Consider the following 16,918-nt stretch of genomic DNA (forward strand, 5'->3'; position numbering starts at 1 on the left):
TCCGAAAGAGCAAGTATTACTACCTAAAGGAATGAATTTTATGCATAATGCAGTATTTCAAAGATATTTATAATTGAATAAATATTTTTGTAGACTAAAAGTTTATAATTCCAAGTACTTTATTATCTGGTATGATCGGTTGGACCATCTCGATCAATAATGATGCAAAAAAGAAAAATTTAATCTTTATATAAATATTCATTGAAGGACCAGAAGTTTCTTCAACTGTAATGAATTTTTCATGTTTAGTCTGTTCTCAAAGCAAATTAATTATTGAGCAATCGCCAAAAGTTCAAATTAAAAATGTTTGTATTTTTTAGAATATATAAAAGGAAATTATTGATCAATTTATTTGGATATATTATGAATGCATCCAAAAGATAGCTACATGATTATTATTAACTTGCAACCTGAAATTTGCGAAGATTATTATTAATACACAACCAGAATTGCATGCTTATTTGCAAATAATTTGATTAAGAATACAATTTTCAGATTATGTTATTAAAATAATTTATCTTGAGAATGATGATGAATTTACCCATCGGCGTTTAATGATTATGGCATGTGTTGGTTGAAATAATTTAGGGCAAGTTGTTGTTGCTTTCATTTATGCTCAAAAATAATTTAGTAGAATCATTTATAAATGATTGCAAGACAATTATTATGAAAATGAATCTCCCTACTTTTTAGAGGGACATGCTATTAAATTTAATAACACTTACTCGCATCAAGCCAATAAATTATTATAAGTTCCCCCCTTTATAATTAGTTTTGGATTAGGAACCAAACATTATCCATTAAAAAATTTTTAAATGTGCGATATATATCTTAATTGCTCCACCATAATGCACTAAGATGGGTCCTCAAAAGGAGGTTGAAAATATATATCGGATATGATCTATGATTAACTATTTAGAACTTTCAAATGAGAAAGTTATATATGTCAAATTTGCTAATTCTTATGGATCTCGATATTAGGGGGAGAAAATAAACAACTAGAAGAATAAATTAGTTAAAAATGAATTATCGTTATTATATCTTGATCCTCATGCAAGGCAATGTACATTTAAAAGTTTAAAAGATAATTCATTTGATTACATATTAATTGCCAGATATATACTGATCCAACATGAGATAACTAAATCTCACATACTAGTTGCAAATGCTCCTATTAGAATTGAAGTCCCTAAAGGACAAACTGCCTATGCTAATGAATCTACAGCATGCCTGAAGCATGATAGATCGATTCCAAAGATGAAAAATAAAAGAAAAGGATCAAATATTCAAGATGGTCAAGTTCTAGAAAAGTAAAATCTATAAGAGATCCTAGACATGACTAATGAGTTTCTCGAAAAAATTCAGGTACCTGAAATCAATGAAGATTATGAGATCTCTATAAATTATGTCATGTCAAGACAAGATGGAACCAATATAAAAGAAATGTAGACAATATTTTTATGATATAGCGCTAAATTTTTTGAAAGATTATGAAGATCTTGAGAACTGTCTATTGAGAATATAGACATAAAATTGATTGGCCAAAATAAAACGACGCATGTGGCATTTGATTTAATTGAAAAGTAAAGTTTTAAAATTTTAGTTTGGGCATCAAGAGATGTCAAGCCAGTAAAAATACAAATATGTATTCGTGCAAAATTGAAATGGGGTCATGAAATATGAAGAAAAAAAAAAAAAAAACTAGCGTTGATTATGAGGATAAATATCCTTATATTGTGGATACAAGTATAATTTGATATTTGATTAGTCTGGCAATGTATGAAATTTCGAAATGCGTCTAATGAATTAATGCCTACCTATTTATATGCTAACTTTATAGATATCTATATGAAAATCCCTGAAAGTTTCTAGTTGTTTGAAACATAAAGTTAAATTCTCGAGAAATTTATTCAACTGATATTAAAGAGCTCCATATGGATTAATAGATAATGATATCTATGAAATATTGAAAAAAATGCTTGAAGCAAGCAAATCAAGACCCCGAGAAATATATTTAAGATTTCAATTCGGAATAAAGAATTTTCAATACATATAGTATAATTGCATTAATGATATTTATGACTAAGAAAATATTATATTATATTATGATTATATTGCATTTATTATATTCTTTTGTTGAAAGTCACATGTTTTCATACTTTGATATTTACTTTATATACTATTACGAGTAAGGTGATCTCTTGATTAATGAATATTTGTTGAAAGAATATTATAATGATACCATTTTATGTTCATGAATTTTTTGCAAAGAGATTTTGAATATGAATTTATCAATATTTGGTTCATGAACATTATTGAAACTCCTGAAAAGTTCCCAAAGATTATAGTTTCCTTAAAGGAAGAATTTTAGATGAAAGATATTGGGAATGTAAAATTTTATCTCAGCATGAAGATTGAGCATTTCATAAATGAAATTTTATCTATGAATCCATATATATGACTAAGTTATTAAAATGATTTTATATGAATCCCAATGGCTTTGAGGTCACTTGATAAGAAAATGATTATTTTTTAACTTTGAGAAAATTACGAATAATTTATTAGTCATGAAGTATCATATTTTAGTATAATAAAGACGCTAATGTATCTTGCCAGTCATATGACTAGATATAAGCATTTTTATAAATTTTATTTGTAAGATATAGTTTTTCTTGAAAATGAAGAAATTGAATAGAGTTAAATATGTATTTTGATATCTCCATGGCATGATATATATGAGTTATATTATAACTAACATGAGAGGACTAAATACGCACTATACTCTTTTTCCCTTTAACTAAGATTTTTTTTCCCACTGGGTTTTTCTTAGTAAAAGTTTTTAATGAGGTAGTATTTCAACGCGTATTTAAGAAAATAATAATATACTATTTTTCGTTCACTAAGATTTTTTTCCCACAAGATTTTTCTTAGTAAGGTTTTAACGAGGCATATTCTTTGAAAAATAGACATCTAAAGGGGAGTGTTATGAAATAAGTGAATGTCCTATATGGACTAAAAGTCTGTATTCTTAATTATTGCGAACTCTATATTCCTAATTTGTGTAAAATTTTATTAGGGTTCCATTTATGTAATTATATATATGTGGCTTCTCATCAATAATAAACGCACTCTCTATTCTCTCTTTACTTCTCTCTCTATTTTTCTATTATTTTATAATAGGTTTTAATAAATTGGGTTACTTGTAATAAATTATTTATAGAAATTATAATTTTACTTTTAATTTAATGTCGTCTAGTGCAAAATAATTTCACTCTAGTTTTCATATATTAATTTGAATTGATCAAATTTTTAAAATTTTAGATTTTGAAATTTAAATTTAATTTCTAATATTTGATTTCAATTTCAATTTTAAATAATGAAGTAAAATCATAATGATAATAGTGATTTAGAGTGTTTTTTTTTTTTTTTTGGAAAGGTGATTTACAGTGTTCACATAATATTATTTTACATTTAATAATTTTGTTATATGATATTTTTAATTATTCTATTAATTGATTTTTATTATAATTACACTTGAATACTCTACAACTATTACATTTGAGTGAAGTATTATAATAAGAAGAACAACTTTAGAACTAAAATTTTAATTTATAAGTATTGGAGCCTTTATGTATATATTAATTTAATTTTTACATTTTTTTATGTATTATATAAATCATCTAAATATTTTAATTTTTTCAATTCAATATAATTTAATTTTTAAAAAGTATAAGTCTGTAGATAAATAGATATCCGTGGGTAATGGATACCCATGGCCACCCACGGATAATGGGTAACCGTGGGTATATCCATACCCTTTGGGTTTGGATGGGTATAGCATTCCTTACCCGATAGGGTATAAGGATTGAGGATAAAATTGAATTTGGGTATGGGTACTATACTACCCGACCTGAATCCTACCTATTGCCATCCCTAATTACAACTTACTTTTATCATCCTTACATTATCCTCAGAATGTATAAATTCACTCATATTTTTATTATTTTAATTTTATGGTACCTTTAAGGTCTCAATTTTTATTTTAACCTATCAAACACTTCAACTTATAACATTTCATTTTATTGAGCACTTCAATCTGTAAAACTAAATCAATTAAACATCTAGTAAATCATTGAAAAATATAAAAACTATTATTCTAAAAGTTATACTAATCATATATTAAATTATTCTTTGCATATGAAATTCAAAAACCTTAAAAATTATTGTTATTAGTATGGAATAGTGTGTAATGTTAACAAAATTCATAATTTTAGAAGTAAAATAAGTCTGTGTCAATGTTGAGAGTACCACAAAATTAATATAACAAAATTCAGAGATGAATTTATATATTTGGCCATACATTATTTTTAAGTTTGTTATTCTAAAATCATAAATTCTAGTTTCTATATTATAATTATAAGAGGTAGGGACAGAGGTAGAATTAAATTTGAGAAAAAAAAAATTCTCAAAGATTAAGAAGTAATTTAAAACAAAAAAAACTATTATACTACTATTTTGTAAAACGAAATTCAAAAGAATTTTGTATTCTATGGAGCCAAAGCTCCCCTTAATCCCTTGTCTCGGCTCCAAATTAAAGGAGTATATTATTAGTGTTAACATCTAAAAATGTGATTCAAATGGACAGCATGACATCATGAGAAGTGGATCCAATATAGTTGTATATTATTTAAATAATTCTTCTTAATTGATAAATAAGTGAATCAGAATAGAATTGTGATTTTATCTTGATTTTGGCCTTTATTAAGATTTTATCTTGCTTTAAGTTTATTTTTTTGATTTTACTTATATTCAAATTCTATTTGTAAATATATTTCGGATAGGTTATAGTAATACAATAAATAGACTCTTTATATTTTGTAAATCATCACTTATCAATCAATACAACTGATTTAAATCATTGTTCTCTCAACGTGAGAGTTTAGGGTTATCTCAACATGAGATTAGGTCTTCATTTCTTGCGACACAATTTATCTCCTTTGTCAGGGTTTTATGGTTTCTTACTGTGTCTTATTAGGGTTTGGTTTTTCTCCAGCGTCTTCTTTCTCCTCCTAAGGTTTTCGCATCACTGTGTTTCACTTTGTTTTCCTTTTTTTTTTTTTTTTTTTTTTGGCTTTCCTTCTTATTTTTTCTCTTTTCCTTTTTTCCTATTAAGTCTGGTTTTATTATTTTTCACTTCTTGTTTCCTTTTGTTTTGGGTTTTCTTTTCTCAGGTTATTGGGTTAACTATAAATTTAGTGTCTGGACTTTGTAAAATATCTTATTTTGGTGTCTCAATGGAAAATGTTTATAATCAAGTATTCGATCTAGGGCTTGGTGACACTTGAATGGAATTTCGGCATACCACGTAAGTAAGCGACACTTGATTGAAAATTTTTAATGGGTTCAAATACTTGATTGCAAACGTTTTCCGTTGAGACAGCAAAATAGAATATTTTACAAAGTCCAGACACCAAATTTATAATTAAACCCAGGTTATTTGATTTACAAGTGACAATCTCTTTTAAACTTAGGGTTTGGTGCGGTTGTGGTTTTGATGATGAATCGAGAGGAGAGAGCAGCTAGTATGACTTCTCAGAGTGCGAAAGTCGATCTAGTACTACATGATTTGAAATTGGAGATTGATAATCCTAGAATTAGTTTAAGTATTGCAACAAACTTGTGGACAAATCAACCTTACAACAAGTTTGCACTTCTAGATAGGATGACAAGGGTCTGGAAACCGAAAAATGGTCTTATAGGGAGAGAGTGGACTAAAGATGTATTTTTATTCCAGTTTAACCAATGGTAGGGTTATCACTTTGTTCTTGACAATTCTCCATGGCACTTTGATAAAAATGTGTTAAAGGAGATTAAAAGTGATGAGCAACCATCCTCCATGGAATTTAATCATGTTCCTTTTTTGGGTTAGGGTTTATGACCTTCCTTTACGTGGAATGCAACTGACAGTGGCTAAGAATGTAATATCCTCAACTTTGTAGTTCCTGCTATTCTAGCTTTTTCGATGAATTCGGTTATCCGAATGAAAGGAAAACTTAGAATAATGGGAAACACTAGATATTGAGGATGTGAATATCAATTAAATGGTAGTTAATGTGATTACAAATCAATTTGAAAGATTAAAGGAAATCAAAAATGAGTTAAAGAGGAATGACTTCTTAAGAAAGTACGATTTTACCCGGAAAGCCCGAAAACCGGTAATTTCAGTATGACCTTTCTTAAGTGGGGTTTAAAATATTAAATACACTTGGTTGATACCTACTAGGACTAAAGTGAAGTGATTAAAAAGATTAGAGTGCCAAAGGATGAAGGGAAAACAAAAGGGAGGATTATAGTGCAATTTTCATTTAAAGGACATGGAAGGAATTTTTAATAATGTTTAGTATATATTATTATGAAGAGGTGGAGATAACCATGCCATTTTCCACCCATTTTTACAGCTCACGTTGGTCAAGAAGAGAGGAGAAGAGTTTTGATTACAAATCAAGCAAAAAGGAGGTGAAAATCAAGGAATTTTCAAGTAATTCTTAAGAAAAGGTTAGTTATCTTCACTTCCTCCTTCTTTTCTATGGATTAATTTTTGAATTCCATGAACTTTGAAGTGAGGTGCTTGCTTGTTCATTCTGATTTGGTGAAGATGAAGTGATTAGACTTGAGTTTAAGGTGATTTAAGATGAGTGAAACTAGTTATGCATGAATTCAAAGTCTAATTTGCATAATTCACCAAGATGGATGATTTTGAGTTTGTATTTGATATGCCATGACCTAGGGATTCTGATATATCTTATATTATGATGTTATGTAAGTAATAGAAGAGTTGAATTGCATGAATTTGTGCTGGAATTGAGTTGAGAATGCTTAAGCAAACATATCATTGCTGGACCTGTTACAGTTGGGCTGTCTGAACTTCAGCTTCTGTAATTGACCTGTTTGACTAAGCAAATGAACTTCAAAATTCATGAAATTTTATATGGAGATAGGCTGAGATGTTGGGTAGGTCGTGTTAAAAGGGAAAGGCCATTGGATAAAAGGAAATGGAGTTATAATTAAATCAATGCAGGCTGCTCAGCATGAGAAAAACTGGAATTCAGATTCTATAATTATGTCATTTGAAAATGCAAATGAGCTTTAAAAATTATGAAATTTTACAGGGAAGTACTCTAAGATGTTGGAAACATGCTGTAAAAATTTCAGGGCAAATGGATATGAGGAAATTAAGATATAGCCAACGGAATGCAAGCTGCTCATATGCTGAAATTCTGCATTTCATAAACATTGAATGAATTTAGCATGCCATTGACTTCTATTGTTTTAATTGTTAGTAGTAGGTTTCTAGGATGTGGTTAAGTGTTGGATATGAAGTGTTTCATGCTTAAACTAAGGTCATATGACACTTGGACAAGCATAGTAAAAAGGAAAGAAAAAGCATGACACAGCATTCTAATGCTTAATTTGCATTCCTATAGAAATGCATGTGTGTATATTGTGTAGTATGAAGTTAATATGAGTATTAATCTCATGCTACAGCTTTTGAGAGAAAGGGAGTTGAGGAGAGGGTGGTTGATAGAGGAAAAAGGCTAGGGGAGCCTTCTAGCTCAGGTTAGTGTACTATGCCTTTCCTACTTTTATTTAAACAAAATGATTTTGATTTTGCAAAATATTTTCATTGGATTTACTTTATGAATCATAACTAGAAAAAGTATTAATGCTTTCATATGTTTTTAAAGAACAAAGCTTATTTTGAAAGCATACGACCTAATGACATATGTAAATGAAATTTATGATTCTTATACCTTGAAAGAGGAGGATGTTGGCCAATTGATAACTGTAGTATGAGGGGTGGCCATGACTGAATGATTTTAGTAGTGTTTGCGAAATGAAATGTTGCCCACAGTGATTTTAATATTATTACATGAATGGAATGGTTTAAAAGTCTTACAGCCGATATAGACATGGTTATTACCCCGAATATCACTTCATTTGTTGAAGTTGATATTACGATCGATTGAATATGGATATCATCGCTAGATGATATATGATTGATGTGAAATTCTCCCTCCATGTTGAGGTTGTAGATTGCTCCCTCTTCTGTTGAAATCATATCACAGATTGAGGTTGTAGATAGCAGGTCTAGATGTGCACATTAGACACTGATGGCCCTCGGAATTGATTCTATAAAAGCTGTAAAGACTACATTATGAATTCGTGATTTAAATGGTATTGTTTTGTTTTCTTATTTCCTTTAACATGGTGGGTTTATGACTTATGATTCATTATTTCACATAAAGAATTTGATTTGATAAATTTGTGTTTATTTTATAATAGTACACCACTAAGCAAAATGCTTAGCGATAGTTGCTTTTGTGCTATCGCAGGAAAAGGCAAGGAAAAAGAACTAGGAGAAGATCGTTTTTGTTTGATGTAGATAGTATGCTACTGATGTAGCTATTGTATATTTGACTTCTTTTGGAATATGTATGATGTATTAAACATTAACAGAACATCTATGTATATTTGAGCAGATACATGTAAATTATGATTGTATGAATTTCTATTATGTATCTAAGGTGTGAAAAGGATTTCAGTATGTAATTAAACCATCCATGGGCTTATGGGTTATGGAACCATTTTATGTTTTTGCTAATATAATTGATGTTTAAGAAATCATATTGAGTTTAATGGAAGTTATGTTTCATATGTTTAGTAAATTACGGAAAAAAAAAAAAACATTTGTTGATAACAGATGAAAGAACCAAAAGGAGTTTTACTTTTAATAATTAAATCTACTTTTCTATAAGAGATAAATGAATGAATCAACAGTATTAAGTCCCTTGTAGTATACTTAGTAAGCATTTATAAGGCTTAAGTGCTTATTAAGTATATTACGGGCGACATGCCATATCTTACAGTAAGGTAAGGTGTGACAAAGAAAGTTGATAATATGCTCGAGACGTTTCTCCAATGGTAAGAAGAAAATGATAAAGTCTGGGGTAAGTCCATTTGATTCTGGGTGCTATGAGATTTACAAAAAGCATTAGTGAAAAACATATCACTGACGTCGAGGTCTAAACTAGTTCAAACCAAGATGAAGTTTAAAGGCCTACCAAATTTTTGCTACTATTGTGTAGGTGCGAGCACACTGTAAAACATTATAATGAATTGGAGGGATCGAGAATTGTTGCGTCTCTTTTGAGTTCCCGCAAGTATACGGATCGCAACGTAATAATAAAAGATCGATCCCATGAGGAACGGGTTGAGTTCACTTGCTACTTTACTCTTAACGATGTGTTTACAGGAATATGAATACAGAAGTGATTAATTTCTTTTTATGCTAAATCTAATGTGTAATTAACTCTAAAGATAAGTGTGTAGTAAGATACTTAGAATAATTAATCATACACAGGATTTTCCCTTTCTATGCAAAAGCTTGTAACATACAATAAAGAATTCTTTAATTATATATGGTAAGATATAATTCAACTTCTCAGTATAGAATTATACTATCTATTATATGTATTTCTACTTATAATAAAAACCCTATCTTATTAAATATTAAACCTAATTCTTATTCTTTGATTATTTCAATAAGACAGATTTAACTTTAACAGAAATAAGTGAAATATGCATATGTAAATTCAACTCAATGAATTAAATCTCTTTGATCTTTACTAAACTATTTCCTTCTGAGAATATAATTCAGTAACCTTGATTAAACAAAGATCAAAAGATATCTTAAGGAATTTTTATTGAATGCTACCAACTTTAAATTGTTGCTTTGCATAGAAGAGTTATGAGAACAACATACAACAAGTCTATAAAACAAGAGAAAGAAGTAATCTAACTCAAGCCTCCGGAGGGCGTCACACCTCGAGGAACTTCTTGATGTTCTTGGAACAATCAATAACAAGTGACTTTCGTTAACTTGTTCTAAGTACTATTATCACACTTCTCCTAATACAATCTAAGTTTTTCTTTTTCTGAATCTAACTCTCAATATGAATCAAATCATCCCTTCTTGCTTCACTTTGATTGCTATTTATAGAGGAGGAGAGTGATGGTGGTTTTGGTGGTGATTGGTTGGCCAAAAGGTGCTCGAGGTGACTTCTCTTGGGAAGAGTCCCGACCCTTGCATGGAAAGATATGTATTTCTGATGAAAAGGCAGCAATTACGTCTCCTGGAAATCTCGACTCGCGCTCGCGAGGATAAAGGTCGCGCTCGCAACTTCTGCTTCAAATGTCTCTGCCTCTCAAAAGTGCTTTTCGTGCCCGCGCAGATGTATGTCGCGCTTGCGACTTCTACTTGCAAACCTTCTGACTCTCAGGAGTGCTTCTCGCGCCCGTGCATGTGAATGTCGCGCTCGCGACTTGTCTTTTCTGGGTGTAGGTTGCGTGCGCGACCTCAAGTAGCGCTCGCGACTTTGGGCATTTTATTTGTTGCGACTTGCTTTGCGGCGCGAAGGCTGGATCAAGGATTTCTTCCATTTTTTTCATTTTGTTTTGGTCTTCTTTGTATAAAGCAATCTTTTTTATTCCTTTGCTCCAACTGTGTTCCTGAAAATTACTTTGAAAAAAAAAACAACACGAACAAACGTAAAATATATAAAAACATCATGCATTCATGCAATTATATGAAAATAACATAACAAGATTTGCCCGCTTTGCGAGGCTATCAATTCCCCCACACTTAGCTCTTTGCTTGTCCCTAAGCAAAATATTCATCCTTCTTTTTGAACTTCATGTTGATCATGTTTGTTTTTATTCATTGATTTAGACTTCTTAAGTAATCTACCAAAGATAAGAGATTTTATGTATTTATGAACAAAGTAGTGTAAATGAATATGACATGAAAAAAATTTTCATATAGCAAACAAAAATCTAAAGTAGAAGAAATCTAGTCATTTTAAGATATGAGATAGGCAATCCTCCATCCTTAGAATGCAAAGAATAGGAAGTACTTAAGATAGCATACATGTATTGTTTCTTATCTCAAGGCATTTTTAGATAATCTTATTTCTATCTCACTAAGTGGTTGCATTTTATGCTCCATACCACTTCATTGCTTTATATATATATATATATATATATATATTTTTTTTTTTCTTTTCTTTTCTTTTGTGGTTGCATTTTATGCTCCATACCACATTTTTTTTTTGCTATCTTTTTTTTTTCTTTTCTTTTGTTATCTTTTTTTATTCAAGATATGTGGGAATGTAAATGATAAGTGGTTGCATTTTATGCTCCATACCACTTTACTTTGGAACGGATTTTCCGTTATTCCCTCTATCATATATTTTTCTCTCTTGAACATACCTTCATCCTTTATTGACTTGAAACATACAAGTATTTAATTTCCATTTTTCTTCATATTCTTCATTCAAGTTAGGATTCAAGCTTCTCTAAAACAAAAGATAATGTCTAGATAGTTAACTAAAGATTAAAATTTGCTATTTGAAAATTTCAATATGTCATATGTAATATATTAATACTTAAGTTCATATAAGCATTTTAATCTCTTTAATCATGGTATATTATTGAAGACTTCTATTTCAACAAGCAAAATACAAACAAATCAACATGTAGAGATCAAGACATTGAACTAAGGCAAAGAAGTTGACTTTTTTAATTATCACAATTTTTTTTTAAAAAAAAACAAATAATCAAATAATAAGTTATAATAAACAAAGTATATTAATTAGTTATTGATATTATACATACCTATTTGATTCAAAATGTTACTTGTGGTGGATCATTTATTTTAGTACCCAAATAAAGCTCACACCTCTGTCCATTGACCATAAACATGGAACCATTAGAGAAATTTTTCAACTCTAATGCTCCATGATCTGAAACTTTGATCACCTCAAATGGTCCACTCCATCTTGATTTCAATTTTCCAGGAAATAGGCGTAGTCTTGAATTAAATAATAACACTTTGTCTCCTTCTTTAAATGATTTGATTTGAATCTGATTATCATGCCATTTCTTAGTTCTTTCTTTATACAACTTGGCATTTTCATATGCTAATAATCTGATCTCATCAAGTTCATTTAATTGAAGTTTCCTTTTGTAGCCAGCCTTGCTCAAATCAAAATTCAAAGACCTTATTGCCCAGTATGCCTTATACTCTAATTCTAAGGGTAGATGACATGCCTTTCCATAAATTAGACGGTAAGGAGACATCCCAATTGGTGTCTTAAATGCCGTTCTATATGCCCAGAGTGCATCATCGAGTTTAAGTGACCAATCCTTTCGGGATGAATTGACATTTTTTTCCAAAATCCACTTAAGCTCACGATTTGAAATTTCCACTTGACCACTAGTTTGTGGATGATATGGGGTAGATACCTTGTGGTGTACTCCATATTTCCTCAAAAGGCTTTCAAAAGATCTATTTAAAAAGTGCGTACCTACGTCACTTATAATTGCTCTTGGAACTCCAAATCTGGTAAATAGTGCTTTTAAGAATTTGACCACTGTATTGGCGTTGTTTGTGACACAAGCTTGTGCTTCCACCCATTTGGAAACATAGTCGACAGCTACTAAGATATAACTTTTACCTTGTGAAATAGGGAATGGTCCCATAAATTCGATCCCCCATAAATCAAATATTTCTACTTCCAGTATGTTGGATAAAGGCATTTCATCTTTCCGACTTATGTTGCCAACCCTTTGACACCTGTCACAATGAGAGACAAATATACGTGCATCTTGAAATAGAGTAGGCCAATAAAAGCCACTTTCCAAAACTTTTGAAGCAGTTCTATTCGCTCCATAATGCCCTCCATATGGACTAGAGTGACAATACATAAGTATATCTTGTATTTCTGTTTCCCCTACACACCTTCTAATCATACCATCCATACATATCTTAAATAAGAATGGTTCATCCCATAAGTAATTTTTAGCATCTGCATAGAACTTCTTTCTTTGTGCATAATTCATATCTGGAGGTATTATGTTAGAAGCTAGAAAATTTGCAATGTCAGCATACCAAGGTGCATGAACATGTTGTACTAACATTAAATTCTCATCCGGAAAACTTTCATTTATAATTGTAGATTCTCTTATTGGTCCTTCTTCATTTTCCAGACGTGATAAATGATCAACAACTAAATTTTCAGAACCCTTCTTGTCCTTAATTTCAATGTCAAATTCTTGCAATAATAATACCCATCGAATAAGACGTGGTTTTGCATCTTTCTTAGCAAATAGGTATTTCAATGCAGAATGATCAGTATAGATTATGACTTTGGCTCCTAATAAATATGATATGAATTTATCACATGCATATACCACAGCCAACATTTCTTTCTCAGTAGTTGTATAATTCATTTGAGTACTAGTTAGAACATGGCTAGCATAGTATATCACATGCAACTTTTTCTCATGTCTTTGGCCTAAAACACAACCAACAGCAACATCACTAGCATCACACATTATTTCAAATGGTAATCCCCAATTGGGTTTTGCCATAATAGGTGCACTTATTAATGCATTCTTTAAAGTATTAAAAGCTCTAAAACATTCTGGAGAAAAATCAAAAGATGCATCTTTAACAAGTAAGTTAGTTAGAGGTTTAGCAATGATAGAAAAATTTTTTATAAACCATAAAACCCTGCATGGCCTAGAAAAGATCTTATACCTTTAACCGTAGTAGGAGGAGGTAACTTTTCTATGGCTTCTATCTTTGCCCTATCTGTATGGATTCCTTCCTTACTTATTTTATGCCCTAAAACAATGCCCTCGTCAACCATAAAGTGGCATTTCTCCCAATTCAAAACCAAGTTAGCACTTTCACATCTTGACAATACAAGATCTAAATTTTTCAAACAACTTTCAAATGAATCACCATAAACAGAAAAGTCATCCATGAATACATCCATAATTTCCTCTATGTAGTCATTAAAAATCGTGGTCATGCAACGTTGAAATGTTGCAGGTGCATTGCATAATCCAAAAGGCATGCATCTATATGCAAATGTACCAAATGGACAAGTAAATGTGGTTTTCTCTTGGTCATTCGGAAAGATATAAATATGAAAATATCCAGAATATCTATTGAGAAAACAATAGAAAGCATGACCAGCAATTCTTTCTAACATTTGATCTATGAATGGTAATGGAAAATGATCTTTTCTTGTAGCTGAATTGAGTTTCCTATAATCAATACATACCCTCCAACCTGTAGTGGTCCTAGTAGGGATTAGTTCACCATTTTCATTTTTTACCACAGTCATTCCTCCCTTTTTAGGCACACATTGAATTGGACTAACCCATTGGCTATCTGAAATTGGGTATATTATTCCTGCATTTAACAACTTGATAATTTCTTTCTTCACTACTTCTTTCATATTAGGATTAAGTCTCCTTTGTCTTTCTGCCTTAGGTATATGTCCATCTTCAAGATTGATGTAATGCATGACTCGATTTGGACTTATCCCTTTAAGGTCAGAAATTTGCCATCCTATACTCTTAATCATATTTCTAACAATTTTTAACAAGTCATTTTCTTGATCTACAGTTAATTTGTTAGAAACAATTATAGGAAGTGTGTGATCTTTACCTAAGAAAGCATATCGTAAATGACTTGGTAATTCTTTAAGGTCTACTATTGGTGGACTTTCAATTGATGGTGGCAAAGGCTCATGCTCCCTAAGTAACATTTCAGGTCTTAAATTTATAAACTCCTCTTCTTCAATTTTGACATTTTCTTCCTCATATTTTTCACTATTTTCCAGGGTAAACATTTCTTGTATGCATGCATCAACTATGTCAATCCTCATGCAATTTCCCTCATCCATAGGATATTTCGTAGCTTTGTCTATATGGAATTCAATAACATCATCACCTATCCTAAGGACTAATTTTCCTTCTGAAACATCAATTAATGCCCTCCCTGTGTTCATAAATGGTCTTCCTAAAATAAGAGGACAATTTTTATCATAAACAAAATCAAGTATGACAAAATCAGTTGGAAAAATAAATTTGTCAACCTTAACAAGTACATCCTCAATGATACCATAGGGTCTTTTAATAGTTTGGTCAGCAAGTTATAAAACCATATTAGTTCTCTTAACTTCATCTTCTAATCCCAATTTCTTAAAGAGAGATAATGGCATCAAATTAATACTTGTTCCTAAGTCACAAAGGCATCTAGGAAAATCTACTTTACCTAATTTGCATGGTATAGTGAAACTTCCTGGATCTTTGAGTTTAGTAGGTAACTTACTTGAGATTATGGGACTACAATCCTCAGTCAGAGTGACTGTTGACACATCTTCCCAACTACGTTTCTTCGAGATCAATTCTTTATGGAACTTACCGTAGTTTGGAATTTGTGTGATAGTTTCCATGAGTGACATGTTGATATGCAAATTTTTCAATTTATCAATAAAATTTAAGAACTGCTTATCTTGCTCTTGCTTCTTGAGCCTTTGCAGAAAAGGTGGCCTAGATTGATAAGCTTTAACATTATCCTTCTCCTTGTCCTTTCCTCTTTCTCGTTCTCTTGATCCTGCACTATTTACTTCAATGCTCGGTTCACAAACCGGCTCCACAGTTGTATTATTCAAAACATTAGCATCAATACCCAAAGGAACTATTTTATCTACTATTTTTCCACTTCGTAAGGCAATGGCACTTATATTTTCCCTAGGATTTTTTTCTGTATTACTAGGAAGATTTCCCACTTGACGTGAGGAAATAGCATTTGCAAGCTGCCCTACTTGTACCTCCAAATTATGTATGGATGATGAATGGTTTTTGAATAACTTGTCAAACTTCGATTCTAACCATTTAAAACTATCATCTTGACTACTCATCTTTTGGTTAATTCCCTCCAAAAATTTATCAATTTTACTAGTCAATTGTCCTAGTCTATCTTGAGATTGACTAACCTGATTGCCCCTATCTTGATTATCATGGTTTCTCCAAAAAGAATTATGATAATTACGATTTTCAGCATTATAAGTATTCGAATATGGACCGCGAACTTGTCCTTGGACATAATTCACTTGTTCCTCCATAACCGGATGCTTATAATTACATTCATTTGACACATGCCCATTTTGACCGCAATTGTCACAAATAAGAGATGTTGATTTATTTATGTTTAAATTATCAATTTTATATGACAGAGCAGAAATCTGTGCTTGCATCATAGTTAAGGGATCTAATTCATGCACTTTCTTTACCGAATTCTTTGAAGAAGATGAAGACTCATTATTAGTAGTAGAATGACTTACCTGAGTCCTTTTGGTTGGCCATATGCTATTATTGTTGGCCATCTCTTCTAGTAACTCAATTGCATCATTAGTAGTCTTCTTCATTAATGATCCCCCTGCCATAGCATCTATAGTTCCTCTTGTAGAAGGTGTTACCCCATTGTAGAAGGTTTGAATCAATATATTTTGGGGAAGGCCATGGTGTGGGCAAACTCATTGGAGTTCTTTATAGCGATCCCATGCCTCATATAGGGATTCATGTTCATGTTGGGTAAATGAGGTTATTTCTTTAATAAGCCTAGCGGTTTTTGCTAGTGGGAAGTATTTAGACAGGAAAGCTTGGGCTAGTTGTTCCCAGGTAGTCATACAATTTGGTGGTAATGAATTCAACCAAGCTTTTGCCTTATCCTTCAATGTGAAAGGAAATAGACGTAATTTAATAGCATCTACTGGTACTGAATTCATCTTAAACGTATCACAAATCTCAAGAAAACTAGCTATACGCGAGTTAGGATCCTCATTCGGTAATCCGTAAAATTGAACACTATTTTGGATCATTTGTAATAAAGCAGGTTTAATCTCAAACTGGTTAGCATTTACCGATGGACGTACTACTCCTTTTTGTGAACCATTTAAACCTTGGCGTAACATAGTCCATCAACCTCTGTGGCGGATTT

The 16,918-nt window shown here is 31.1% G+C and overlaps 1 protein-coding gene, 1 long non-coding RNA gene and 1 other non-coding gene across 3 annotated transcripts; 2 read left to right on the forward strand and 1 right to left on the reverse strand.

The window, feature by feature from the left end:
• The first annotated feature begins 6,445 nt into the window (after positions 1–6,445).
• On the forward strand, positions 6,446–8,622 carry LOC149496971 (uncharacterized). The gene is made up of 3 exons (XR_016320630.1): positions 6,446–6,555; positions 7,546–7,617; positions 8,394–8,622. It is a non-coding gene; the product is annotated as an uncharacterized LOC149496971 (long non-coding RNA).
• A 3,120-nt stretch (positions 8,623–11,742) lies between these two features.
• LOC149496972 (uncharacterized) lies at positions 11,743–16,043 on the reverse strand. The gene is made up of 7 exons (XM_089719980.1): positions 15,248–16,043; positions 14,582–14,914; positions 13,661–13,909; positions 13,312–13,544; positions 12,364–13,152; positions 12,020–12,264; positions 11,743–11,896 (listed from the first exon to the last, which is right to left on the reverse strand). The coding sequence occupies exons 1-7, from the start codon at positions 16,041–16,043 to the stop codon at positions 11,743–11,745; spliced, it is 2,799 nt and encodes a 932-aa protein (XP_089576106.1).
• A 391-nt stretch (positions 16,044–16,434) lies between these two features.
• LOC119369357 (small nucleolar RNA R71) lies at positions 16,435–16,541 on the forward strand. Its single transcript, XR_005177026.2, has one exon. It is a non-coding gene; the product is annotated as a small nucleolar RNA R71 (small nucleolar RNA).
• The last annotated feature ends 377 nt before the right edge of the window (positions 16,542–16,918 follow it).

The sequence above is a fragment of the Jatropha curcas genome, chromosome 4 (genome assembly GCF_041381405.1).
Source record: "Jatropha curcas cultivar XTBG-Jc1 chromosome 4, XTBG_Jcur_1.0, whole genome shotgun sequence".
Taxonomy (NCBI): Eukaryota; Viridiplantae; Streptophyta; class Magnoliopsida; order Malpighiales; family Euphorbiaceae; genus Jatropha; species Jatropha curcas.

Excerpts from the sequence above, each read along its gene's own strand:
- LOC149496972 (XM_089719980.1), bottom strand. The coding sequence starts at position 16,043 with ATGGAGGAACAAGTGAATTATGTCCAAGGACAAGTTCGCGGTCCATAT. Across the intron at positions 13,153-13,311 it reads AGAAAGAAATGTTGGCTGTG|GACAAGAAGGGTTCTGAAAA; the intron begins GTATATGCATGT and ends ATTGAAATTAAG. Across the intron at positions 12,265-12,363 it reads AATATGGAGTACACCACAAG|GATTGGTCACTTAAACTCGA; the intron begins GTATCTACCCCA and ends TCATCCCGAAAG.